General features: G+C 46.5%; 1 protein-coding gene across 2 annotated transcripts in view; it reads left to right on the top strand.

Moving 5' to 3' along the window:
• Positions 1-390: 390 nt before the first annotated feature.
• The window catches only part of CRPPA (CDP-L-ribitol pyrophosphorylase A), a 268,571-nt gene continuing 242,237 nt past the window's right edge, over positions 391-26,724 (top strand). The window contains exons 1-3 of one of the 2 annotated variants that reach the window (XM_036760933.1): positions 391-481; positions 7,063-7,339; positions 15,536-15,685. In XM_036760933.1, the coding sequence (XP_036616828.1) occupies positions 7,109-7,339; positions 15,536-15,685 (381 nt within the window). In that variant the 5' untranslated portion in view covers positions 391-481; positions 7,063-7,108. Of the gene's footprint in view, positions 482-934; positions 1,014-7,062; positions 7,340-15,535; positions 15,686-26,724 lie in introns of those variants that run through there. The other variant, XM_036760932.1, reaches the window with a different exon arrangement.

Here is a 26,724-nt window from a genome sequence, read left to right as displayed (position 1 = left end):
GGCTTTCCCAGAATTCCAATGCCCGAGTCCCCGGGCAGGGGGAAGGGAGGCCGACCTCAGCCGGGGTGGGGGGAGGAGAGCCGCAGCCCCCGGCCCTCCCCGCCCACGCCAGGCGTGATTGACAGGCCCGAGTGCCGGCGGGCGCGGGGAGCCGCCGGCGTCTCTGTGGGTCACGGCGGCGGACGCGGGCGGCCGGGCTCGGGCGGGCAGATCGGCGCAGCCTCCGCCTCCCTCCTCCCCGACGCGATCAGCGCGCCATGGAGCAGGGGCTCACACGGGACGGCGGCGGCGGTGGGGAGCTGCGGCCTGCGGGGCCAGCGCGGCCGGGCCCGGCCTCCGGCCCCCCTGGGCCCCCAGTGGCCGTGGCGGCCGTGCTCCCGGCGGGGGGCTGCGGGGAACGGCTGGGCGGGCCCACGCCCAAGCAGTTCTGCCCCGTGCTCGGCAGGCCGCTTATCAGCTACACGCTGCAGGCTCTACAGAGGTAGGAACGGCGCGGCAGGCGGGGGCGGGGGCGCGAGTGTCAGCCTGCGTGCGCGCGTGCGTGGAGGGCGGGGCTCCGCCTGCTCCTTGTCTCGCCCCTCCCCCTCGCTCCTCCTTCCCCCACCTGTCACTCTCCGGATCTCCCCCACCCTGTCCCCTCCCCGCCCCCTCCGGCTGCCTCTCGTGGTGGGTGGGCGGGTGGGCGGCTGTCCCGGGGCTCCGTGCCTAGGGGGAGAGGAATGGCCGCTCCCAGGGAAGAGCCGCCTGCTCTCGGTTCGGGGAACACTTGGGGACCATCCCCGGGGCTGCGATCTCAGCCCCTCTTTCCCCTTGGGACCCACGGGACTTGGGAACCCAAAGCACCTTAGAGGCGGTGGCTTCTTCAGCTTTGGAGTTCTCTGACCCTGATTTCCCAGAAGGGCCGTGCCTGGGTGGCTTGAAGCCGGGAGCCACTTAAAAGAGAACTCCCTCTTCTCCAGCGGAGGCTGCTCTCTGGAAAGATTTCATTTGTGGAGAACCAGGAAAAAGGCCCGGTACTTATTTGTCCTCCCCCATTTTTCCTTAATTTACAACAGCAGCAAGACATAAGAACATAAGGAACCCAAACCTCCCGCCCAAAGGCAGGCCCAGCTCCTCCATGTGCCCTGCTCTAGAACCCAGAGCTGCTGCCTGCGGTACCGGGGGAGGTGGTTTGTCAGGGCCCCCGAGTCGCCGCTGTCTTTGATGATTCTTGTTCAGAGAATATTGCAAATAGAAATGGACGCACCCTGGGCTCACGCGGCCAGCTGACCCTCGTTAGAACGGGTCCCTTTGGGGGAAGCTTGCTCAGGACAGGGTTTAGCTTTCAAATGATTTTCCTGATTTAAGAACAAGCGCCCACAGTCTGTACCAAGTCCTGAATCAAGACTTCTCAACTTGTCTGATGTCGTGCAATTGGTAGATTGTATCAGACGATCAGTATCGAATGATGCTCCTATCAGAACCTGTGTACCCCAGACGTGCTCATCTGTAAAATGGTGTGGTAATACCACCTGCCTCCCGGGGTGGTTGTGAGGCTGAAATAAGACAGTATCTGGGAAGCACCTTGGCTAGCACATAGTAGGCACTCTACAAATATCGTTAGGATTATTGTGAATTTAGGACAATTCTGAATCTAGGGAAGATGGTATTGTAAATAAGTAATAACCACCATCATAATTAAAAGCCACATTTATGTGGTGACTTAAGGTTCACAAAGGACATCCCGGGTCATTTCATTTCATTCTCACAACAGTCCTGAGAAGGAAGGACCATTATTATCCTCATGGGAAAACGAGGTGAGAGGTGTGAAATGCTTTACTTAGAGTCATATCATTAGTAAGGGTCTAAGGCAGAATTTGAACTCATGTCTTCCTGACTCCAGGTCCAGTCCTATCTGCTGTTCTGCCTTGCTGCCCCAAAATTAGCCTTAGAAAGAGCATATTAAAGCCTCATGGAGGAGCAGCATAGACTTGATGTGACTCCTCAACCTCTATTTGCACTGGTAACCTGGGTCCTAAGAGGTGGACTGGGTACTTCTAGAGCAGGCCTGCACAACTTTCAATCCTTGGGCTGCTTGCAACACACCAAAGGATTTCCTCTTCATGCAAAGGATGTTTTCCACTACATTTTTTGACGGCCGCCAGAAATCCTTTGGTTTGCCATAAGAGGCCGAGCCACTGTAAGTTGTGAAGGCCTGTTCTAGAGCAGTCCTGAGGGGCTTCTAATATTTCAAATACTGCTGCTGGTATGACCCCTTCCCCTTGGACTATCAGTTGTTATCAGTTAGTCAGCCATGCTCAAATATTAGAAACAGGTATTTAGTAAGGGGATATGGTGAAGATAGGTCATCTACCTTTCTCTGAACTGGGGTTCCAGGCACCTACAAGTACGTGCAGAGTCCAGAGCAAAGTGGGTTCAAGCTTAGAGAGCCCGTGCCAAAGGGGTTGCTCAGAGCTCTCTCCTTCATCGGGCTAGTCATGGTTTTCCCATTAGGCCTGATGTGCTATCTGTTGGGCCTCAGCGTCATCCGTGACACAGCCCTGATGCTGGCTCAGTGACTGAGGAAGACACTGCTATTGGCCCATGCTGCTTCTGAAATGTGGTTGAGAAGTCCAAATCTCCTGACCTTTCAAAGTTGGCAAAGCTATCACCTGATCCAGAAGTGGGTAGGGCAGAAGAGCTCCTCCCCCCACCCCCATACCCTCTCAGGGTTTAGCTGGAATTGTTCTACCCTTAGGCAGGCTGTGGGAACCTCCAGGTTCTGACCTGGCTTACTTTTTAGTCCAGTATCACAGGGTGTGTGACTGACTCTCTAACCAATTCAAATATATTTTCTGTGTGAAAACGATTTTACCCGGTGGCCCTTGCTCCTTTGAAACTGCTGAACAACTTTTCCCCAATATATTTTAATGCCTCTGACTTACTGATTCACTAGAGGTGTTTCTCACCTGATAAAGGGAGAGCATCTTGTTAATTACTTTAAGTAGATAGGGGGTACGGTTTGAGTGGGGAATGATTGATTTAACTAACACCGCCCCCGCATAGGTGATTAGGTGGCAAGAGAACACCTTGCTCCTTTAAGTGAGTTATATCCTAATCTACTGGAAGAACTTAGAGATGTGAGCACAGCCGCTAATCCTTGAAATGATGAACTCCAGGGGTGCCCTAAGCCTAGAGATGGCAGTTAGGTGGTGAAAAGCTGTGGGCTTGGAATCAGGAAGACTCAATCTTCTTGAGTTCAAATGTAGCCTCAGATACTTTCCAGCTGGGTGACCCTGGGCAAGTCACTTCACACTGTCTGCCTCTGTTTCTTCATTTCTGAAATAACCTAGAGTAGGAAATTGCAAAGCACTCCAATATCTTTGCCAAGAAAACTCCAAAAGAGGTCACAAAGAATCAGGTACAACTAAACAAGAAGAAGAAGCCTGGAGACATCCAATATTCTTATGGTTCAAGAAGAAGGGTGAGTGGAGGAGAAAAAAAGGGGAGAGGAGAATTTGCTTGAGAATCTTTAGACTCTTGAATTTGAGATCAGGTCCCTGAAAGTTGTGGAATGGGTTATGAACAAGGCAACCTCGGCACCTATCCAGAGATGTGGGCCTCACCATGGTCCGGCATGGTTTCACTAAGAAATCCTGGTAAATGGGTAACCTTGGAAAAGGTGAGATTGGTCTGGTGGGCCGGGGCAGTGCACTGGCAAGAGAACTTCTGGGTCTTAGCCAAACATTCCCCAAGTTCAGGTGATGTAGGTCTTCTGAACCTGATAAAGGTATAAGAACTGTAGGAGAGTACATTTAGGCAGATTTGTAGTCAGTTGGACAAGCAAATCTTAAGAGCCCAAAGGGTGGCTTGTGTGGTTGAGTTGTGTTGACTCTTCATGAATCCATTTGGGGTTTTCTTGGCAGAGATTCTGGAGTGGTTTGCCATTCCCTTTCTGGCTCATTTTACAGATGAAGAAACTGAGGCAGATAGGGCCAAGTGACTTGCTCAAGGTCACACAGCTAGAAAGTATATAAAGCCAGATTTGAACTCAAGGAGATGAGTCTTTTTGACTCCAGGCATGGCACTCTACCCGCTGCTACCCCATTCTAAGTATCGAAATCCAGATCTGGAATTTGGGGGGTTAAGGTGGTCATTTCCCTAGAGAGGTTTTAGTTTCAAAAATGGCTTTTTGAAAGGGGGGAACCCATGTAAATTTTGTGAAATAGAATGGCTCTAAATGGTTTGTTTGTTTTGATTTTATTGGAATAGCAGGTTCTCAGTGAAGGAACTCCTTATAACAATGCCATTTGAGAATTTGCTGGGTGATTTGGCCAGGGTCCAGGGTCCCACAGCCAGTATGGTCTGAGAAAGGGCTTGAACCCAGGATTCCTGGTTGAGAGGCCAGCTTCCTACCCATCATGCCAAGCTACCTCTCAACAGCTGCAAGTGGGTTATAAAAATGAGAGGAATCCTGGAGGTGAGAGCCTTCTGGGAGGACTAGGCGCTGTCCACGAGGTGGGGACGCTGGTGGAAGAAGGAATGAAGGCTGGCAGGTCTGGGCTTGGATCTGGATCTCCACTGAATGCATTGATGGCTCTCAGCTGGAGACAGGCCCTGGCTTAGGGGAAGGGCTTTTTTGATCCTTTCCTTTTCTGTAAGGAACAGTTAGGTCTTCCATGCTTGCTTCTCATAGCGTTTTTAATTCCACATTCCCTACCCCAGAGGGACAATGTCTTGCTTTTTGTAGATTTGGGGGTGGGGGGGGAGCAAAATTTTAAAAGGCCAATTTCAAAAATGTAGTGTTCCCACTTGGTGTTCAGTCTTTGCTGCTAAAGGGAATTTTTCCTTTCTAAATAATGTCACTCCCTTCTGTGGGGCTTTTATTGGAGAATGGTGGCAGTGATTGGTGAATTATGTAAAAAATATCATATCCTGGAAAGCTGCATGGCCCTCCCGAGGCAGTGTTTCTTCTTTTTAAAATTTATTTTTATTTATCCCTTTTTTTTTGTCATTTTTGGATCTGCCCCACTTTACCACTGAACAGTCTCATGGCAAAGAACAGTATTTAAGCAAAACTAGTGTCCCATCTGCCAGGGGATGCACTTATTCCTCACCATGGTCTCCAGCCTCTCTTCTAAGAAGAGAAAAATGTGCAGCATGGTCTGTGCTGCCCCCAAGACTGGTCATTCCCCTCATTCTGGCTTCTCTGCCTTGGTGTGTGTCGTGTGTGGGTCACCTTCTTTGTCATCTGTTCTCTGCTTTCTTTTCTCTGCGTCTGGTTTGTTTCTCTGAATTCCTCGTTTGTCACATCTTGGGGCACAATCATATTTCTTAAGTCATAGCTCAATTCAGGGAGTACCTCTTCAATTCCAGTTTTTGACTCTCACAAAAAGTGTTTTTATGAATATGTAGGGGGTAAGTTATGCTCTCTTTCCTTGTCTTTGACTCCCAGGGGTTGCTGCTTCATGATGGCATTGCTCAGGGCAGGCATATCTTACTTACTGTTTGCACATAATAAGGAAGTATTAGTGGATAGAATGAGCACAGGCTTGGAGTTCAAATGATACCTGAGTCATTTATTGGAAATATGACCCTGAGCAAGTCATTGGGCTGCCTGTCTCACTTTCCTCATCTATAAAATGGAAAAAAAATCATAGCACCTATCTCACAGGATTGTGGTGGATCAAACAAGATAACATTATATATATATATATGTTTGTATACATAAACTTTAAAGTCCTATATAAATATTAGCTATTACTGCTGCTGCTGCTGGTATCATCATAGGCAAGATGCCAATTGCAGAGACTTACCAAGCTCCCAGTACCCTTCCATAATTAATCGAAAGTGAGGGCACATGAGACAGGCTTCCTGCAGGTATTACCTATATGAAAACCTCGTGTATAGTCTATTCACCTGGAATCACGTAAGCCTGTGGCCCTTTTCTAGGAGGCTGTAAATGCTCAGACCCTGTGAGATCATCCATGGAAAGAATTTTGCAAACTTGAAAGATTGGTAAACATCCATCATTACTGTTGTTTTTGCTAGTCTTCGTTGACATTGATTGGCTGGCTCATTCCGCCTCTGCGGACCCATCCCTGTGGGCTGCCAGTCCCCTGATGGGCTCAGCTTTTACAGGTTTGTGTATTAAAATGAACCAACAAGGTGTTTCTTATTTGCTCTGTGAGGTAGAAAGTAAACTCCCTGAAGGCAGGGACTATCCCCTTTTTATCTCTATTGCCAGTACTTAGCACTGGGTCTAGCACTTTAGAAAGCCTCCCTATATTGAATTGGATGCTTTTATTTGTGTGATTGTGGTTGTCGGGTACATTTTCTTGGTTCTGATTACTTTGCTTTCTTTGCATTCCTCTCCTAAAATTTGTTCCTCCATCTCCCGAGCAATGGGCACTTCCTTTGTTTCTAGTTCTTTTCTCCACAAAAAATGCTCCTTGGACTATTTTGGCCTCAGTTGGACTTTTTGGTCTTTGCCCTCCTTGTAAATGGGGTCTCTGAGTCAAAGGATATGGACAGTTTAGCTACTTGTATGATTCCAGGTCACTTCCAGTTACGTTCCCAGGGAACAGCCTAATTGCTGCAGTTCAGCTGGGAAGTCCTGAGCCTGTGGGTGGTCTGTGTATCTGGTCCCCTGGGGTGCCTGGGTCTTAGAGAATTCATCAGGTGACACTGGGTTTGGCTTCCTTTGCCATCCAGCTCCTTCCTTCCTTGGATTTGCCCTTCATTAATAAAATGGACCAAGTCTTTCCCCTTTCATGACTTTTGCCTCTCTGTGGCAGAGGCCCTATAAAAACTAGTTAGCATCTATATGAGGCTTTAAGATTTTCTAAAGCACTTTGCCTGTGCCTTCTCATTTGAGTTAAGATGCAGGCAGAAGAGGGAGGTCAGGGAACAGAAAGGGATTGCAGACACCACCACACAGACAGTCAGTTTCTGAGGAAAGAAGCATCAACAAGTTTGGATGTATGTGGCCAAGAATTGGGCTCAGTGATCTTCGTAGAACTTTGCTTGTGCCTCTAAGGGCCCATTTGTCTGTAACGTGACTTCTTGTCTTCTTTCTTTTAGGGTGAGCTGGATAAAAGACATCGTTGTAGCTGTGACCGGTGAGAACATGGAGACAATGACAGCCATCATCCGGCGGTACCAACATCAGCGAGTCACCCTGGTTGAAGCTGGCGCTACCCGCCATCAGTCCATTTTCAGTGGGCTGAAGGCCTTGGCGGGAGACCACCCCCATTCCAAGCTGCCCACCCCGACGGTTGTGATCATCCATGATGCTGTGAGACCCTTTGTGGAGGAAGATGTCCTCGTGAGAGTGGTCACTGCTGCGAAAGATCACGGGGTAGGTGGCTGTGTCTGTCTGGTGTGATGATTTTAGGGCAGCAGGGTTTCATAGAAGAATGAGAAGAAATATTCGATGCTGAAAGCAGTATCCTCATTATCATTGGCCTGCAGAAAGACTGTGGGACTTGAACATACAAGGGTAGGGGTGGAACCCAAGGCATCACCATCCCCCCTTGAATAAAGTGAGAGTATTATGGATACCTCCAATGTGAGATGGGCAGGGAATAGAGGCAGAACTTTTCCCAGGGCCTTGGATGCGATGCTTGCCAGGCAGGTGGAGAATTCTATGCTCTAGGGAGAAGACTCCCACATTCCTACAACTGGGCTCATGGTTTATACCAGATTTTCTTCATTCCTGCCCAGTTAGATGAGTGGCTTTCCTCCTTACATGGATTATTTATTCATTCAACAAACACATGTTTCTTATTTATTCATTCAGAGCAGCTCAGGGAGGCCAGAGAAGGCCAGGAGTTGGATGTGGCCCTTAGCAGGCCATGCTGTAGTGGCATCCTCTTGTGATGTCCCAGGCAGGGAACCACTAGGGAAACGGGAGGATTTCAGCAGGAACGATTCCAAAAAGAGAAAGGGTTTGGGAGGAGGGGTGTGCGGCAGGGCTAGAGCAGAGAGAACCTTGACCCTCACGCCTTGGAGGTTTTGGTTTTTTTAGCTACACTGATATGTAATTCTGACGAGGCATCAAGTAAGAGATTGCTGGAAGTTGTATTGTATGTTACCTTGCTAAGTCTGAGGGGAATAGAAAGAGGCAGCTATGTGGGGCAGTGGGTAGAGCTCTGAGGGAGGAGTCTGGAAGACCTCAGTTCAAATCCGGCCTCTGGCACTTACTAACTCTGTGACCCTGGGCAAGTCAATTAAACCTCTGTGTGCCTCAGTTTCCTCAAATGTAAAAATGGGGATAATAATAGTACCTCCCAGGGTTGTTGTAAGTATCAAGAGAGATCTTTAAGTGCCGAGCACACGGTAGGTGCTTAATGAGTGCTCATTTGCCTTCCCTCCCTATTCTTGTTACTGGATACAAGTAGTTACTAAGAGTGGGAAGCCAGCGGTGAGCATTTGGTGGTTTCCTTTTGTGATCTCCCAGCTGCCAGGAACTGGATGAGAGTGTGACCGTTAGGGGGTTAATGGCTCTAGAGCAGGGGACTTCTTTCTTCATGTCACATTTTCCTTTGGTGGCCAGCTGCTGAGCCCATGGACCTCTTCTCAGAGTCAGGTTTCTAAATGCACAAAATAAACTACACAGGATTGCTATTAATGAAAAAGTCCTATTTTCCCCTCATCGAGGCCATGGATTATCCTGGGATCTCTCCATGGTCTCCTTGTTGGGGGAAGGTGTGTGGACTCCGGGGTAGGAGCACTTGCATTGCAGTCTCACTGCTGTTCCACCAATCCAATCCCTTCACTTTTACAGATGGTAAAACTGAGGCCCCAACAAGGCCAGTGACTTGTAAGTTTACGTGGCACAACTGAGTTTTGAACCTAGTTCCTCTGATTACAAACCCAAATCTCCCTTGTGCCAGGCTGCCTGCTACTTTAGGGCACCCTTTGGAATGAGTCAGGGATTACAGCTACTGTTTTCATTGTGATGAGCAAATGAGATTTCGACTAGGGATGTGTAATGCTTCACAGGAACATGGTTAGAAAACAAAATAGAAACTTTGCAGTCAGAAGCTTTGAATCCCGGCTTTGCTGCTCAAGTGCCTGGTGATTTGGGGAAAGTCTCGAGCCCTCTCTTGGCTTCAGTCCTTCCTAGGTTTAGGAAGAGGATGTGGGATGAGTGACCTTTCTCACCCCAGATCCATGACCCTAACACAGAGAACTTCAACATTTTAGGGAGGAATGAAAACCAACTGTTTTTCTGATCTGCCCAGTTGCTTCTGGAGTTCCCTCCAGAGCCAGCCAAATCCCTTGTCTTGGACAGCTCCATTTCCTCATGTTAATCACAATGGCCTTGTAGGATTGTCACACTGTATGTGTGTCTTGAGTAAAGCCCATAAATCATGCCTGAAGGAGTTCTCTGAAATTGCCCCTGATTCTATTAAGAAGGCCGCTTCATCATTCGTTAGGCAGATTAAGCTTCCGAACTCTGGGCTCATCTTGAAACGGTTCCTTTGATTGCTTGGGTTGTGCCTCCAGCTCCCCAGTGACCATCTCCTGCCAGTGGGTTTAGAACACTCTCCCTCCAAGGGCTTCGAACAATAACAACAATAAAGGATGAAAATAATTAGTGGAAAATTCGGTTAGGGGTTTGTCTCTTTCCTTCTAGTTGTATGGAGATTTTCCCATGTGTCCTGTGCCACTGACCGCTAAATGGCACCGAAGGAGGGAAATGGGGGAATGCTGGGAAACGTAGATCGGGCTGAGAAGGTGTGAGGCTCAGCATTCTTTTGTCCTCCTTCACTTGGTTCCTTGTCCAGGACTTTTGACCCCTGGGTCACTTCATTCTTGGTGTCTTCTTACCCCCTGCTCTTAGTCAAAGATCCCTTTTCAGACTGGGGAAAGCTGTGTCAGTTAGTCAACAAGCATTTATAAAATATCGACCATGTGCCTGGCACGGTGCTAAGTGCTGGGGCTACAAAGAGAGGTAAAAGATAGTCCCTGCCCTCCAGGAGCTCCCAGTCTAATGGGGGAGTGGTCTGCAAGCAACTCTGAATGGGATACATTGGAGCTAATCCACAGAGGAATGGGCATGGCATTAAGAAGTATTGGAAGAGGCTTCCTGAGACAAGTAAGGATTCTTACTTCCAGCATGGGAGATCATGGACCTGCCTGGACTTTGTGGAGCAGTCTTTAAAGAGAGAAAGAGGCATCTAGTGGAACATTCCCTACAGTTAGAATCAGAGGATTTGGGTTTAGATCAATGTCGGGAGGGTCCATGGAGGGACCGGTCATCCCCGCTGTAATGTCTCCAGCCAGTGGCCATCCTGCCATTAGAGATTTGTGTGCAGTCACTACTTGTGTGACCTGTGGAAGGTCATCATACTTTAGTGTTCTCCTCTCTAAAGATGCTTATTCTCCTGTCTGGGCCTTAGTTTCCTCATTTGTAAAACGAGGGGGTTGGGCTTAGTCGTTTCTCAATTCCCTTTCAGTCCTAATTTCTTACACTGTACCTTCCCAGGTTAGACCTGAGTAAGCAGCTTAGATTCTTCTGGACTTAGTTTTCTATTGAGGGGTTGGGAAGAGGACTCAGACTTATTCACTGTGGTACCAGAGAGAAAAACTAGGAGCAGTGGATGGAAATGGCTAAATACTCCATAGCAAGGAAACTTCCCAATGATCAGCACTATCCGAAGGGACAGCGGATTGCCTGGGCAGGTGGCAGATTCCTGAGACAGTTTTTGTGAAGCACTGAGCGTAGTGCCTGGCATATAGTAGGTGCTACATTAATATTTATTGACATCATCCTCGTCATTCCTTCTCATCAGAGGCCTTTGATTGAAGGCTGGATGACAACTGGTTTGTTGCACTGTAGGGGAGATCCTTGTTCAGCTGACCTTGAAGAGCCCCGAGGTTCCTGCCCACTTGGAAGAGCTGTGATTGTTGGAGGAGCCGCCCAAAGGTCCCTTCCTGTGCTAGTGTATTGTGCCTTTACTTGCTGTGCCTATCTTAGCCCTCTGTGAAGTCCTGGCCAAATAATGATAAGGAGGCTTATTATAATTAGAAATGAAAGCCGCACAGTATCAGGCATCACCTTTAGTTGGAATCAAGGGAGTGGAAAGTGAATTCCCTTGTGTCTTAAGAACTTGAGCTGTGGACTTGACTGGAGTCAGGAGGTCAGGATTGTAGCTGTAGCCAATTGTGTGATCTCAGGTAGACCACTACACCTGCCTGGGCCTTGGTTTGCTTGTCCATAAAATGGGTTGATGGGAGCAGAGAAATAGCATAGGTAGTCACTGAGGTCTCTTCTGGCTGCCATATTTTGTGAATGGGTTTGAGTAGTTTGCAATTCTAGTATCAGCCAGACCTGGCTCCCAAAATGAGAATGCAGTCTTGGTTGGCATGAATAGAAGAGAGGTCACGGTCTCTCAGTCCTCTGTGCTGGCCAGCATACATCTGGAATATCAGTCAGCTTTTTTGTTTTCCTCTCTACTGTATTTTCTCAAGTACATCAGAGCAAGGCAGATGGCCACATTCCCCTTAGTTTGGCTCTGTCTGAGACCCCAAGGATTCCAGCTTCTCCTTGGGCTCCTCTGAGACCCCACTGATGCACAGTTTGGCCATGGGACAGGACAAGGCTGGTTAATCTGGGGCCCTGAGGGCTTGAGCGTCAGGGTTGATTCTTTATTCAGAACACAAGGCTATCATTACTGTGGAGCCATTGGAAGCCCTGGAAGGGCTGTGAATTCCCAGAGAAGCCCCAGAACCAACATGGTCTGCCAAGGGCCAGTGACTACTTATAGGATAAGACAAAGATTGTACCAGCTGCTTGTGATAGGAAAGACAGGGTGGTCTGGTGGTCAGAGATTGGCTCTGGGGAAAGGAAAACCTGGGTTCTAGTGTTGTCCCTGACTCATACTGGCTGCAAGACTTTGGACAAGCCCCTTAACTTCCCAGTCTATTCTGTAGGACTGTAAGTGGCCAGCCCTAATTGGTAGGGAGCATTTCTTCATCCAGGACTTCCTGTCATCCTGCACTCACAGGACCAGCCCCAATCCATTCCCTATCCCTACCACTCTAATATGGGAGAGAATCAGCACAGTGCTGCTTTTTACTTATTTGGGTGTTTGTTATTTTCCCTAATAAAATACAAGGTTTTCGAAGGCCTATTTCAGTTTTACCTTCGTCTACCCATTGCCAAGCCCAGGTCTGGCCAAGTACAGCACTCTTAATGAATCCATTCCATATGATTGCATTGTTAACTTAGTATGTGATGATTTTCTCTCAGGGAAAGTAACTCAGTTATATCTACAAGTGGCAGCTCCAGTCACTCTGACGCCAGTTAGAAGGAAAGTGGAATAGTACTGTGTTTTCTTTTCTTTTCTCCAGGAGGAAAATATGGTTAATAAAAAGGTAACATATCTACCTCCAGAGAGAGAACTGCTGAACTCTGAATGCAGATTGAGGCAGACTTTCTAAACTTTCCTTCTTTTTCTCGTTGCACTTTTTTATTCTGTTTTCTTTTGTAACGTGGCTAATATGGAAATGGATCTTGCGTAACTTCTGTATAAATGTCATCATTTTGCTGACCTTCTCAAGGGGTGGGAGGGGGGCAGGAGGGAGGGAGAGAATTTAGAATTCAACATTTTTAAAAAAGATTGCTAAAATTTTTTAATACATAATTTAGAAGTATTTACATTTATGTAATGGTAGCTTAAACATTTTCTGAGCTCTGCTTGGCCACTGATTGCTCACTTTGGGCCAATAAAGCTATGCTGAAGGTGCTTTTAATAAATGAAATTTCCATCCAGTTTATGTTATTCAAAGAATACAGTGAAAGTCTATTTTTTAATCTTGTAATTACTAGTGATTATTTTATCTTCGAAGATGCCAATCTATAAACTTTTAACGAGTTTTTCAGTGAGGACAATGCAGCAGATTGAGATGGTGCTTATGAGGTGGGAGGCCTTATTCTGGGGGCCATCATGATTAACATGATCTTGGGTGTCTGGAAGAGAGAGCTACATGTTGCTGCCTGCAAGAGAGATCGTTGCCTAAGATTGTTGAAGTTTTGGACATGGATGGTTGAAGGGAGAGGTCCTTCATCTCACAGGCTCTGATGACTTCCCTTGCTTGGATTTGGAAATATCTGAGTGGATCAAGAAGGGAAGACAATAGTCATTAGATGCTGAGCTTAGAGTCAGAGCTCATCTTGGTAATTTCCCAAGGAGACTTAATAATAACTTGCCAATAAACTAATGTATGATAAGAATTTCAAATGGTAATATAGATGGAAAATGAGACACATTTTTGGACATGGCCTATTGGGGAATTTTTTTTTCTTGACTGTGCACATTTGTTGCAAGGCGCTCTGATAAAATAGTTATTACTTGTATCTTATCAATTTAGTGTAGAGGGGAGTCCCTTGGATCAGAGATCATAGGATTGAAGATTTTGAGCTGGAAGTGACCTTGGAAGTTATCTAGTCCAATAGTTCCCCTTAGTAGTCTTCCTGAATGTTGAGACATGTGTAAGTGGGCTGCCCTTCAATGGGGACTCCAAACCCCAGGGAGTTCCCGTGAATGAAGGGCCTCTCAGTCGTAGAACTCTAGGTTTATTTGTCATTTTTTCTTTGGACAGTCAATGAAATAGACTGTTTTCCTTTCTCTATGTCATAGGATGATGCTTTTAAATATGGTCATCGTATTGCCACTCTTATCCCTTAAAAAACAATCATATTTGGGTCATGGCCCCAGCTGAATTTAGCCTGTAACGCTGTTGTTTTGCATTCTCTATATACACAAATGTAAAGAGGGTACATGAAGTCAGACTTTTCACCTGTGTCATCTTCTCCTGTCCAGGTCATTCATTCAGCAAGTATGAGGGCAGTGTAGGCTGTGCGGAAGGTACAGCACTGGGAGCTCAGCTTACTGTATTTGTATAGGGCTTTACAGTTTTAGGGGATAGCTACGGGGTACAGTGATGAAGCGCTGGGCTTGGAATCTGGCTTCTGATACTAGCTGTGTGACCTTGGGCCAGTCACTTCACTTTGCCTCAGTTTCCTCATCTATAAAATGAGCTGGAGAAGGAAATGACAAAACCACTCTAGTATCTGCCAAGAAATGCCCAAAAGGGGGAGGAAGAAGAGGAGGAAGAAACAATGACGCCAGATCTGTGCTGTTGTTTCTAATATTGCAGTCAAGTTTGAATTTCCCGTGTGAATGATATTTTGTGGCATGGACCCAGGCTTACTTGCATGTGCAAGCCCTTATCCATATAGTGACTACTTAGAAAGACAAGTAATTCTACAAATGAGAACAGTTACAATTTAATGACTTCGCTCATTGTTGTTTCCTCTTGAAAACCCTGCCCTGCGTCTGCCTGCTAGCTGGAATAGAGCCTCGCCTTGGGTTAGGTGAGGCCTTCTCGGACTCCTCGGAGCATGGCCTTTGTTTGGAGGCAGCCTGTCCGGTAACGTCCTGCGTCCTGAGGAGTCATTGCTGTAAGGCTTCACTCTTTGTGCACACATTTACCGTTGGATGTGAGAAGACTCACACGCAGATCAGAGGAAGTCGGAGCATAGAAGTGGGATAGTATGACAGAGAGAACCCTGGCTCTGGATTCAAAGGCTTCGGTCTAACTTCTGATGATTGGCTGATTTTCCTTCATCTTGTTGGGACTCAACTGTTTCATCTGTCACAGGAGAGGGTTAGACTAGAGGATCATGGGAGGCACTGTGGCATAGTGGAGATGCCAGCTCTGGAGGCAGAGGACCTCGGTCCGGGTCTTTTCTCTGATAATTATTGTGTTTGAGAGCAAGTCCTTTGTCTTTCTGGTCCTCAGTAAAATGAGGGGGTTAGCCTGTCTCATGACTGAGGTCTGGACCAATTCTGCTTCTCCGTTCCTTCGAAGGCAGAGTGTGGCTGTGTGGGTGTATGTGGTTGACCTCTTGTCTTCCAAAAAAGGAAGGTTCCATGCATCTGCTAATAAGGCTCAGTTACCACCAGAACACAGAGGGAGAGGGACTGCCTGCTGGGGGAGTAAAGGCCAAGGAAATGCCTGAAAAACCTTAGCTTTTCCTAGAAATTAGAGCAAGGCTCGGAGACAGCCAATGTTTCATGTTGCTGTTGATTCCCATCTCAGAGACTCGGAAGATGTGTCCTAAATTTCCCAAATTACATAATGTGTCACTGAAATCTTGTAAATGACCCATTAGTTCACTTTTGCTTTTGTGAATAGCTCTGTCCACACTGCATTGGGGCTCTTTCCCAACACGCTTTCTTTCTCATCAGTGAACACCCCAGCCTCCTTAGGGAGTGGGCTTTTTAATGGTCAGTGATTACAAATGCTAAACCTGAGATGGAAAATCTTCTATTTCCCCTTTTCACTTTTGGCTGGTCTTGCTGTGGGGCTGGCTCCTGGACATTCTGGCAGGTCCCTCACACAATGTTTCTTTGGGGGAGCCCACTAGAAAGACGCCAAATTTGAGTGATTGTTGATGATGTCAGGAATGCAGATGGCTCCTTCTCCAAGCTCTCGAGGTACAAAGTATCACTTGCTGCTTTCTCTTTTTATTCCATAGGCAGCAGGAGCTATCCGGCCTCTTGTATCCACGGTCATTTCTCCATCTACAGATGGTTATTTAGAGCAGTCATTAGACCGGGCCAAGCACCGAGCCAGTGAAATGCCACAGGCTTTCCTGTTTGATGTGATCTACAGAGCGTATTGTCAGGTAAGAAGTGAAGACTTTCGAGGGGATATGCTTGGTTTTTGTCTTGTTGAAAACTTTATTAAAAACAACAGACTTACCTCTTTTGAACAAAACCTGGCAAACCATGTTGGAGCTGAGATTGTGTTACTATAAGCTAACTTTCTGTCCTTTGGAGATAAAAAAAAAAATTGGTTTTACCTTAGACCTTTAAAGACGTTTCTTATCTCTCCAAAGTTAGCAGTGATCTCTTAGTTGCCAAATCCAGTGGCCTTTTCCTCAGTCCTCATTCCCCTTGACCTTTCTGCAGCCACTGACACTGTTGGTCACTCTGTCCTCCTTGATACTCTCTTCTTTCCAGGTTTTCAGGACACCCCACTCTCTCCTCCCACCTCTCTGACTGCTCCTTCTCTGTCTTCTTCACTGGATCCTCCTCCAGATCATGCCCTCTAATTGTAGAGGTCCCTCAGGGTTCTGTCCTGGGTCCTCTTCTCCCTCTATACTACTTCACTTGGTGATCTCATCAGCTTCTGTGGATGTAATGACCATCTCTATGCTGATTATTCTCAGAATATTTAGCTCTAATCCACTGGCCTCTAATTTCTCATCTCCAACTGCTTTTCAGACATCTCAAAGCAGATTCCAATAGATATCTTGTACTCAATATGTCCAAAATGGAGCCCATTATCTTTTCCCCTAAGTCCTCTCCTCCTCCTCTCTTCCCTATTACTCTAGATGCTAACACTATCCTCTTGGTCCCTCAGACTCCCAGGTAGGGGCCATCCTGACTCCTCACTCTCTTTCATCCCCCCTTGTCTAACCTGTTGCCAAGGCCTGTCAAGTTCACCTTTGCAGAATCTCTCAAATACACCTCCTTTTCTCCTCTGACGCTGGCCTCATCATCTCACACCTGGACTATTATAAGAGCTGCTGGGGGGGGGGCAGAAGGTCTACCTGTCCCAAGTCTCTCCCCACTCCTCCTTCCTTTTAGCTACTAATGAAATATTCCTAAAGCAAAGCTCTGATCATGTCAACCCTTTACTCAGTAAACTCCAGTGACTCCCTGGTTATTTCCAAGGCCGGTAACCCTGACTTCTTTGCTGTTCCTCATCCAAGAAACTCCATTTCCCGACTCCAGGCACTTCCCTGGCTGTACCCATACCTGGAATCCTCCTTGTTTCCATCTCTTGACTTTCTTAGCTTCTTTCAAGGGTTGATGAAAGTCTCACCTTCTAGAGGAAGCCTTTCCTGATCCTCCTTCATTCTAGCATATTCCCTCTTTTGATTGTCTCTAACTCAATCCCATATCTGGCTTGTTGGTCTGTAGTTGTTTGTTTCTTGTCTCATTAGACTGTGAATTACCTGAGGGCCTCTCTTTGTGTCCCTTGTGCTTACAGCTGTGCCTGACCCATAGTAGGGGCTTAAAAATGTTTATTGATTGACTAATTGTGCCTTGGTGCAGTTCAGTTCCTAAACATTTAATTGAGGACCTACTGTTTGCCAGGCGCTGGGGTGTAAAGACAAAAGTGAGATATTCCCTGGCCTCTGGGAGTTTCTAGTTTACTGTAATCCATGACACCTGGTACTTGTGGGCAAATTCTTCTTATTGAGATAGGTCTGGGGAGTTGAGGCCAGTCCTCTGGAATCCCAAAGAATATCCTTCTATAGAGATTTTTCTTGTTCATCTTCTCTTTTCTGCCAGACTTTCCTCCTTAAGGGGCCTGTGTGCCTGAGCCTGGTTTACCTCTACTTCTTTTCTTTTTTCTTTTTTTTGCAGGGGGGAAGGCAGGGCAATTGGGGTTAAGTGACTTGCCCAAGGTCACACAGCTAGTAAGTGTGTCAAGTGTCTGAGGCCAGATTCGAACTCAGGTCCTCCTGACTCCAAGGCCAGTGCTCTACTCACTGCGCCACCTAGCTGCCCCACCTCTACTTCTTAAGGCAAGAACTCAGAGACCATGGAGTTCGGTCACATTGATTTTATAAATGAGGAAACCGAGGCCCCCAGTCACAGAGATAGGATTTGAACCCACATCCTCTGACTATATTGTAGCCTAGAGCAGTGGCTCTTTCCTCCGTGCTGTCTCCAATTCCACCAACATTTCTTGAGCACTTCCTGTGCTGGCTCAGCCAGATGCTACAGAGATGAAGGCAAACTCCTGCCTTCTAGAAACTTATATACCCCTGGGAAAAGAATGTGGCATGCCCAAAGAGAATCACAGTACAAAATAGTACAACACAAAATGTTTTAGGGAGAAACTAGTGTCCCAGACCAAGGGATGCACTGGGAGGATGAAGGATGATGAAGCATGGGCCCTAGTGACTGCAGGGATGGGGAACCCTTGGCCTCAAGGCCGCATGAGGCAAGTGGCATCCGAGTCAGCATCAGGGACCGGAACCAAGCCTAGAACCCTGAGACAGCTGCTACTATTACCACCTGCTCTTTGCCAGACACTGTGTTAAGTGCTGAGGATTAAATACAGGTAAAAAAAAAAACAGCCTCTGCCCTCCAGGGGCTTACATTCTAGTGGGGAAAACCACATACAAAAGGGAATCGCAGAAGTACCTGTGAGAGGGGTCAGAGTCCTGAGAGTCAGAATCACAGCTGGGAGGGGAATGAAACCTGGACACTCTGGTCCCATCACAACATCGGAGGCTCCCAGAAGGAGCTCACCAAGGGGAGAGGGGCTGGCGCCACAGAGGGATGTTTTAGGATGAAGAGACTCTAGGTATGGAGGGAAGTTTCAGGGTGAAAAGGCAGCTGAGTCATGGTGGCAAAGTCTGGGAGAGTCAGAAGTGAGATAGTGAGTTACCTGTCATTAGAGGTCTTCAAAAAGAAACTGCATAACCACTTGTCAGGGAGCGCTATAGAGGGGTTCAATACTGAGACCTAGATAACCTCCAAGACATCTCAGTGATGCAGCTGGGCCCTACTGGCCGTGCTGCTAATTAGCTATTTCCCTTTTAGATTTTGAGCTCTTGGAAGGCCCGCGTGTCTTTGGCCTCTGTGCATATCCCTAGTGCTTAGCGCAGACCTCTGACACTTAGTAGGTGCTTGTAAACGTTTATTGACTGACTGATTGCACCACCCAGCTACCTAGGGGTTTACCTGCTGGGCTTGGAGTATAAATCAAATGCAGAGATTCAGGAAATCATGACTGAGCTTTTTCCAGGTCTCCAGTAGGGCTGCTGCTGAGGGGAGTGGGGTGGGCTGTCGCACCACCAGAGGATGGTGCCACGTTCCATCTTTTCAAAAGTTGTTGTCCTGGGTGATGGCTGTGGGGAATGCTCTTGAAGCAGGGCCATTGGTCACAATGGTGGTAGTGGTGGGTGCTGCAGCTACCTGCTCGTCACTGGCAGTTGGTGGGATGGTGGGCCCCTTCGCTATCCCCTCAGTGATGCCTGGGGCAGGGAGGTGGGGTTAATGGTCTAGAGACACTGATATTTCTTTTTTCAACTTAATCAACTTTTAGTTTTCACCATTCACTTCCATAAGATTTTGAGTTCCAGGTTTTCTCCCTGCTCCTTCCCTTCCCCCCATGCCAAGATGGCATACATTCTGATATAGGCTCTACATATACATTCATATTAAACATATGTTCTCATTAGTTGTGTTGTAAAGAAGAATTAGAACCAATGGGAGAAACCATGGGAAAGAAGAAATGAGGTGAGAGAGAGAGCAAGAGCGCAAATAGCATGCTTCGATCTGCATTCAGACTCCATAGTTCTTTTTCTGGATGTGGATAGCATTTTCCATCATGAGCCATTTGGAGTTGTTGTAGATTCTTGCATTGCTAAGCAGAGATAAATCTATTAAAGTCGGTCATCGCACAATATTGCTGTTACTGTGTAAAATGGTTTTTTTGGTTCTGCTCATTTCACTCAGCATCAGTTCATGTAAGTCTTTCCAGGTTTTTCTGAAGTCCATCTGCTCATCATTTCTTATGGAACAATAGTATTCCATTCCATTCATATACCATAATTTGTTCAGCCATTCCCCAACTGATAGACATTCCCTCAATTTCCAATTCTTGGCCACCACAAAGAGAGTTGCTATAAATATTTTTGCACATGTGGATCCTTTTTCTGTTTTTATGATCTCTTGGGGATACAGACCTAGTAGTGATATTGCTGGGTTGAAGGATATGCACAGCTTTATAGCCTTTTGTGCATAGTTCCAGATAGCTCTCCAGAATGGTTGGATCAGTTCACAACTCCACCAACAATGCATGTGTTCCAATTTTCCCATATCTTCTCCAAAATTTATCATTTTCTTGTTTTGTCAAGTTAGCCAGTCTCATAGGTGTGATGTGGTACCTCAGAGATGTTTTGATTTGCATTTCTCTAATCAATAGTGATGTAGAGCATTTTTTCATATGATTATAGATGGCTTTTCTTCCTCTGAAAACTGCCTGCTCATTTGACCATTTAACAATTGGGGAATGACTTGTATTCTTTTTAATTTGACTCAGTTCTCTATATATTGTAGAAATGAAGCCTTTATCAGAGACAGTGGTTGTAAAAATTGTTTCTCACTTTTCTGCTTCCCTTCTAATCTTGATTGCATTGGCTTTGCGTGACACTGATATTTCTAAAGCTCTTGAACAACTGGTCCTTGGCATCCTCCACCATGGTATTTGAGCTGGTGGTAATGGTTTGACCACCTCTTGTTTCAGAATGAGGGTTAGGGCACCTTGCTGCCCTCAATGAGGCTGGTTTGCTTGCCTAGACAAGGTATGTAAAGTATTTTGTGAGCAGATCTATTGATGCTAGGTATTCTAACCATCTCGTGCTCCTCATCTCTGATTGGTTTCAGATAGAAGGGGTCCTGGAACTAGGCTATTGTCTTTTTTTTAATGTTTAATGTTCTAGAAGTTGCTCTGAGAATGCTTATCATTCCTTTTTCTCTGTTTTGGCAAGGAGGCGTTCATCTTTTTATGGTTACTTAGAGTAATGAGCTCTGTGTTTTGCTAATATTATATTGGTTTTTGTTGGAATCCTTTCCCAATCTGTTGTGGTTCATTTTATAGTTTTGAAAGTGCACATTTGCCCTGGTATTACCTGGGTCTCAGTTATTTTACCTGTGTTCTTTCCATTCAGCTTGGATTTCCAGATGCCAGGAAACAGCTAGATGTCTTTAGCTCAGCCTTCCTTTTGGCACTTTTATGCTCTGTATGTCTTACCTGGAGAAGACTAGGCTATCTATTGATGAGACCTTTGTCCACAGGTTCAGTGTCACCTCTGGATTTAAGCTAAAGACTTGTGTCTCTCTCTTTCCTTTGTGTATACTGAGAATTGTACACTTACTGAATCCTAAAGTTAATTTAATTGGAGAGTGTAGAGCAGGTGTGGGAAACCTGTAGCCTTGAGGCCATATGTGGCCCTCTAGGTCCTCAAGTGTGGCCCTTTGACTGAATCCAAACTTCACAGAAGAAATCCCCTTAATAGAAGGATTTATTCTCTGAAGTTTGGATTTCTTCTATTGAGGGGATTTCTTCTGTGAGGTTTGGATTAAGTCAGAGGGCCACACTTGAGGACCACATGTGGCCTTGAGATGGCACGTTCACCACATTGGCCTTCTCCCTGCATTATCCACTGCACCATCTAGCCGCCTTAGATAGTGCAGAGGAGCAGGAGCCACATCATATACTTGGACCTAAAAACAAAGAGAACTGAAGCTGCGAAGCAAAGAAAGATCACTACTTTGGGAACCTATTTCATTAATGAGTATCACTGTGAACAATTTCAGTAAGATTTGGGCAGAAAGACTAAGGATGCCTCAGAGACGTTGTTCACGGTGACCAAGTTGGATTTATCCTGGCGATGGTTCAGCTGTGTGTTAGTGCCGCTAATTATGTCCACAGCCAGGGGTGCAAATAATTGCCAAATAATTGAACAGAATAAAAGCTCTCAGGAAACATCAGGGAGAGGAGACCCAAACGAAGGAGGCCATGTCTGGAGGAGTCTTGTCACGGTATCTACTCACCAGTTAAGGAAATGCTGGCCTACTTTCTGGGGTAAAAGAAGGATCTAATTTTCTTGCTACAAGGTCCATCTCAGCTAAGACCCTTCATTTCCTATGAAGATGGGGGTGGTCTTGCCAGCAGTTCCCCAATACAAAGCCCCTTGCCAGTTTGCCGTCTCTTATGGGGCTCTGTCCCCACTTCCAGTGTCATCCACAGAGCAGAGGATTGTGAGGCCTAATGTGACCTGGGTGCTGGACGGGGATTTCTTTAAGCACCAGCTGTACTCCGTGTGTAATGGGATGCCAGGGACCATTCGATACCATTTATCTTTCTGACTTTGAGCGGTCCTCTGGAAAGGTGGAAGGACTTCTGTCTGGAGAGAAGCTCTAGGGGGGATTCCTTAAGTATGAACTCATGTAGAAAGGGCAGAAATCCTTTTTATTTCTTTCAAACATACACAAATAAAACAAAAAAACAAAAAGATCTCTCCACTTCTTAGAGATTCTCATCACTTAAGCCTCTGGGTAAAGGAACATAATAACCACAGAATTAAAGGATTAGAGCACAGGAACTGGCATTCATATCCCATAGCCTACCCACACCCCATGCACAGGGGGCAAAGCCCAATGATTGTTTGAACAAATGGAGCCTGTATCCAGTCCTTGCAGCCAACGCATTTGGGCTTTTTCTGACATAAGACAGGAAACCCATTGAAAAGATGGGAAAAGGAGGGGGCTGGACCACATGCCCTCCAAGGTCCTTTCTAGCTCTGAATCCATGATCCTATGAACTTCTTACGAATAATGACTTTTTTGTCTTCACAGACCCACAAAGCAGGAACTTTCAGAATAACCATCTTAGGAATTGTGATGGCCATTGCCGCCCCCTCCCCCAGTGATCTGTTCTCCTCTGAATTAGAGCTTCAATGTGCCCTTCCCTCTCAGAGTCAGGGCAGACTCCTCCCTCTGCTAGGGAAGTGGGAGAATGGAGAAGCTGGGCAAGTGATGAGGACCGGATGGGATGGCTGCAGCTGAGTGGGAGGCTGCTCCAGAGAGACTTGGAAGCCCTCTAAATGAATTCCATTACTACTTTTTCTCTGAGTTAATATTCACTTGAGGGGCTACAACATGTGAGCAGATGAATGATGGGCATGTAAGATCATTGGTTAACCACCTGTTTGGCAAGCACTATGCTAAGCACTGTGGGTAGAAACAGAAAAAAAAAATTGTCTACTCCCTGCTCTCAAGAGCCTCACACTCTAATTGGGAGAGACAGCACAGGAGCCAGAGGACACTAATGGCAAAGATAGAGCTAGAAGGAAAGTACTTGGCCATGGCAAGAGAAAACCCATTGAGGAGAAGTGAGGCAGCAAGGAGCAGGGATGGAAGAAGAGCGTTCAGTGGACTAAATGGGTGAAGGATGAAGGAATGATTAGGAAAAAGAAGCAACTCTGTAAGGTGGAGAGGATTGTCTCCATTTCGCAGATGGGGAGACTGTCTCTGCGAGGCTAAGTGACCTTCTCATGGGCCCTCAGTCACTGCGTGGGGTAGAATTCAAATCCACATCTCCCAGTTTCAAGCCTGGCACTCTTTCCACAATGCCAGAGTGGCTGGAGCAGAAGGAGGGGCCCCAACCATGAGGACTTGCCATTGTCGTGCTTTGGATCATCTCGTGTTTCCTGACAAGCCAGTCATGCCATGGATTTAATCCCAGAAGCAGGATGCAATAGGAATCACTTTCCAATGTACTTCTAGTGACGTGATGCAGATGTGGCTTGTGAAGATGGTTCCCTCTCCCTTCTCTCCAGGCTTTCTTCAGCCTTGTCAGTATCTCCCCCTCCCTCCCCACTCCCAGAACCTTATATTTGTCTGTCTGTATTTATTTGCATCTTCTTATCTGTGTCTATATTGATTCTTCCGAGAGATTGTAAACACCTGGAGAGCTGAGACTGCCTTATTTTTGTATCCTCCACACTTAGCATAGTGGTCGGCTTACAGCAATAGTTGTTTAATAATTGCTTATTGATTGACTGATTTCTGGTCAAGCAGTGTCTCACAAGGGAAGCAGTGCTTACTAAACGCTTGTTGGCTGATGGAAGCCCAGGACTTGGCTTGCCAGCTCACCTGTGCCTCTGGCTGCCAATGCTTGGTCTCCTACCGGGCATTCTTACTCTCTAGGGTCATAAAACCCTGGGAACATTGTTATCGAGGAGCATAATACCATTTCCAAGTTGTAATGTGTCGCATATGAACCGAGTCACGTTGGTGGGGCTGATCACTGAGCTTTTATGGCTCTTCATGGCCCGGTTCTTTGACTAGGAGGGAAAGAGACAAATGAAGTGATTTCAGCTGCTTCTCTGCCCATTCAGCCCCTCTGTGCCTCAGCTTCCTTGGTCCCAGAATGCCTTGCCACCTGTTTCTGCATCTTATCATGGCTGGCACTGTATTCACACACACTAGGACCACCTTATCTTTTGCCTGATTATTGCCACCTCTCCCCCCGACCCTCCACAAGTCCCCAAGTTTTACACAGTGTGAAGCAGCCCAGGCTTGTGTAGCCTGAATGTTAGGTCACATCATAGGGGTTTAGCCAATGGAGTCATTTTGGCCTCAGCCTTTTTATAACCTGCTTCTCTAACCCTTCCCTTTGGGTGTAGGGGCATCAGAACTGTGCCCCACCATGTCCTCTAGCACACTTTGGTCCCTGCCTGTCAAGATGAACATTTTTCCTGCACTCCCATTCTAGTCCGCTCCTGTATCCTAGATTCTCTGGCTTTGGGGCCCGGTAGAGTTAGTACTGTGTCCTTTGATTACATGGATAGGAAAGACCTTCCCTTTGAATCTGGTGTCAGACACTGGCTAGCTGTGTGACCCTGGCCAAGTCACTTGACCTCTATCTGCCTCCGTCTCCTCAACTGTAGAAATTGGGTATAATAATAGCCCCTCCCTCCCAGAGTTGTGAAAATCAGATGAGATATTTGTAAAGCGCTCTGCAATCCTTAAAGTGCTGTGTACTTGCTAGCTTTTATTATTATTATTAGTGTGGTTATTTGCAGTAACTTCTCTCCTTGGGGAAGTCGCAAATGATCCCAGCCCGGTGATCTTCTCCCCACTTTGATCCATCCTCTGTCCTGAAGTAGATAGCAGCTTAACGGGAACCGCTGAGTGTGCCTGCACTGGGGAGACATTCTTCTCCTTGGCTGGTCTATGGGGCCCATTATGTTGGTACATGGTCCATTGTCTTTGAGCTCTCAGGTCCTTACTCCTTCTAATGGGCCTTCCCCCTTGCTCAGCCCAAGAGACCATCCTGCACTTGAAGGCTTCTACTCGATTGTCCCTAAATCTTTAATTCTTTGAATATTCCAGAATGACATTTGTGAGGTGACAGACAACTCCTCATTCCGTGCACCAGGTATTTGTGTGGCAAATGCCCACCGTGTCCCAGGTACCATAGTAGGCTCTGAAGATACAAAGACTCGTGAACCAGCCCCTGCCCTCAAGCAGTTTGCCATAACAAATTCGATGCAAAATGTGTTCTGAATGGATACAATGCATTCCATTCATTCATCATCTGTGCGTGAACCTATTTGTGTGTGGGCACTAATGCTTGGGGGAGTCAGGAAGGGATGCTTCCTTTAGGAGGTAGTCCTTGAGTTGCCTCATGGCTTGGAGGGGAGTCTGCAGGGGACGGTAGGGGGTGGGAGGACCCACAGAGCAGCCTGGAGAAGAACACCTCCCCAGTGCAAGCATCCCAATGGGAAGACAAGGTCAGGCAGGTCCTAGTAAGCTGGAAAGGCTTCAGAAATGGGCCCAGTGATCAGCTGTGTATCTTGTCTTCTGATGATAGCCTTGCCCAGCTTAGAGAGATTGAGCACAATTGGCAGGAGAGGGTTTTTGGCTACAGTAACTTATGAAGAACCAACTTCTAAGGTTCAGAGGGGCCATGATCTGCATGGTGAAGGGGGACACACATGAGTGAATTGCTGTGTTCTTAAGGTTGACATGGGCTTAGCTCTACTGCTTCCATTTTATGTGAGTCTTTTGCCCATCCCTCTCAGTTGTTAGGGCCACCCCTATACCTCTTCAGTGACATTGTAAATATTTTCATTTCCTTATCTGTTTGGCCTTTGTTTTCCCAGTAGAACATGAGCTCCTCGAGATAGTCACAGGGACTGTCTGACTCTTGTCTTTCTATTCTCAGTGGCAAGATAGAATCTTGTACATAGTAGGCACTTTCTCAGTACTTGTCAGATTGAATGGAATATAAGAAACTCCAAGTAGCAGAAAATGCTAATTTCTTTCAGAGGCCAAGGAAGTCACCATTTTCCAAAATGGAGGCTGAGGAAAGGGGTGCCATCCCAGAAGCCTCAGTGTACCATGTTGGCAAATTACTTTTAAGCGTTTCCCTAGTTGTCCCTTGTTCTTCAGAGACTGTGTCTTAACAAGATTGGAACTTCAGTCTTTGAAAGTGCTAGACAACTTAAAAAAGTAAACCAAACAAAACCAGCCTTAATGTCATGTGGATGACGTCCAGCAGCAAGCGTCTGCAAGACCAACAGAAGGGGAACAAGAGAGGAGGCAAATAGAGGACACAGAATGAGAGTAGGCACAGGAAGGTAGCCGTGGTATAATGGTGCTAGTTACTTCCTTCCTGTGGTTTGTCCTGAATTCAAAGCTTTGTGTATGATAGAAAAATGCGGGCCTGGGAAACTAATCTTTCAGTTACAGGAGATTACTGAAAAGCTCTTATGTTTTTGTTTTTCTGTTAAGAAAAGCAAAGGTGGAGAATGGAATGCATGGGAAATTATACACAATAGAAACATTTACTGTGTAATAAGCAGGAAGCAAAAAGGACTCTTAAAGATGTCAAGGGAAGTATGTTTTGTTACATCTCTTAAAATCCTGTGCCCTTTGTGATGTTATTTGGAAAGGAAAGCCGACTTATGAAAATGAATAGCTTTGGAGCTGAGAGATAGAGAAATTCCTTCCCTTGAGCTCTTATGACTGTATTTCAAATTAGGGCTTAGCACCTGAGGGTTGGAGAGGAGGTGCAAAGGTGGTGAGGAACTCCTGAAGAGCAATTAGTAACGGGGGAGCTAGA

The sequence above is a fragment of the Trichosurus vulpecula genome, chromosome 5 (assembly GCF_011100635.1).
Source record: "Trichosurus vulpecula isolate mTriVul1 chromosome 5, mTriVul1.pri, whole genome shotgun sequence".
In the NCBI taxonomy this organism is placed as follows: Eukaryota; Metazoa; Chordata; class Mammalia; order Diprotodontia; family Phalangeridae; genus Trichosurus; species Trichosurus vulpecula.
Note: the sequence above shows the minus strand (reverse complement) of the source record. Positions and strands in the feature narration are given on the sequence as shown.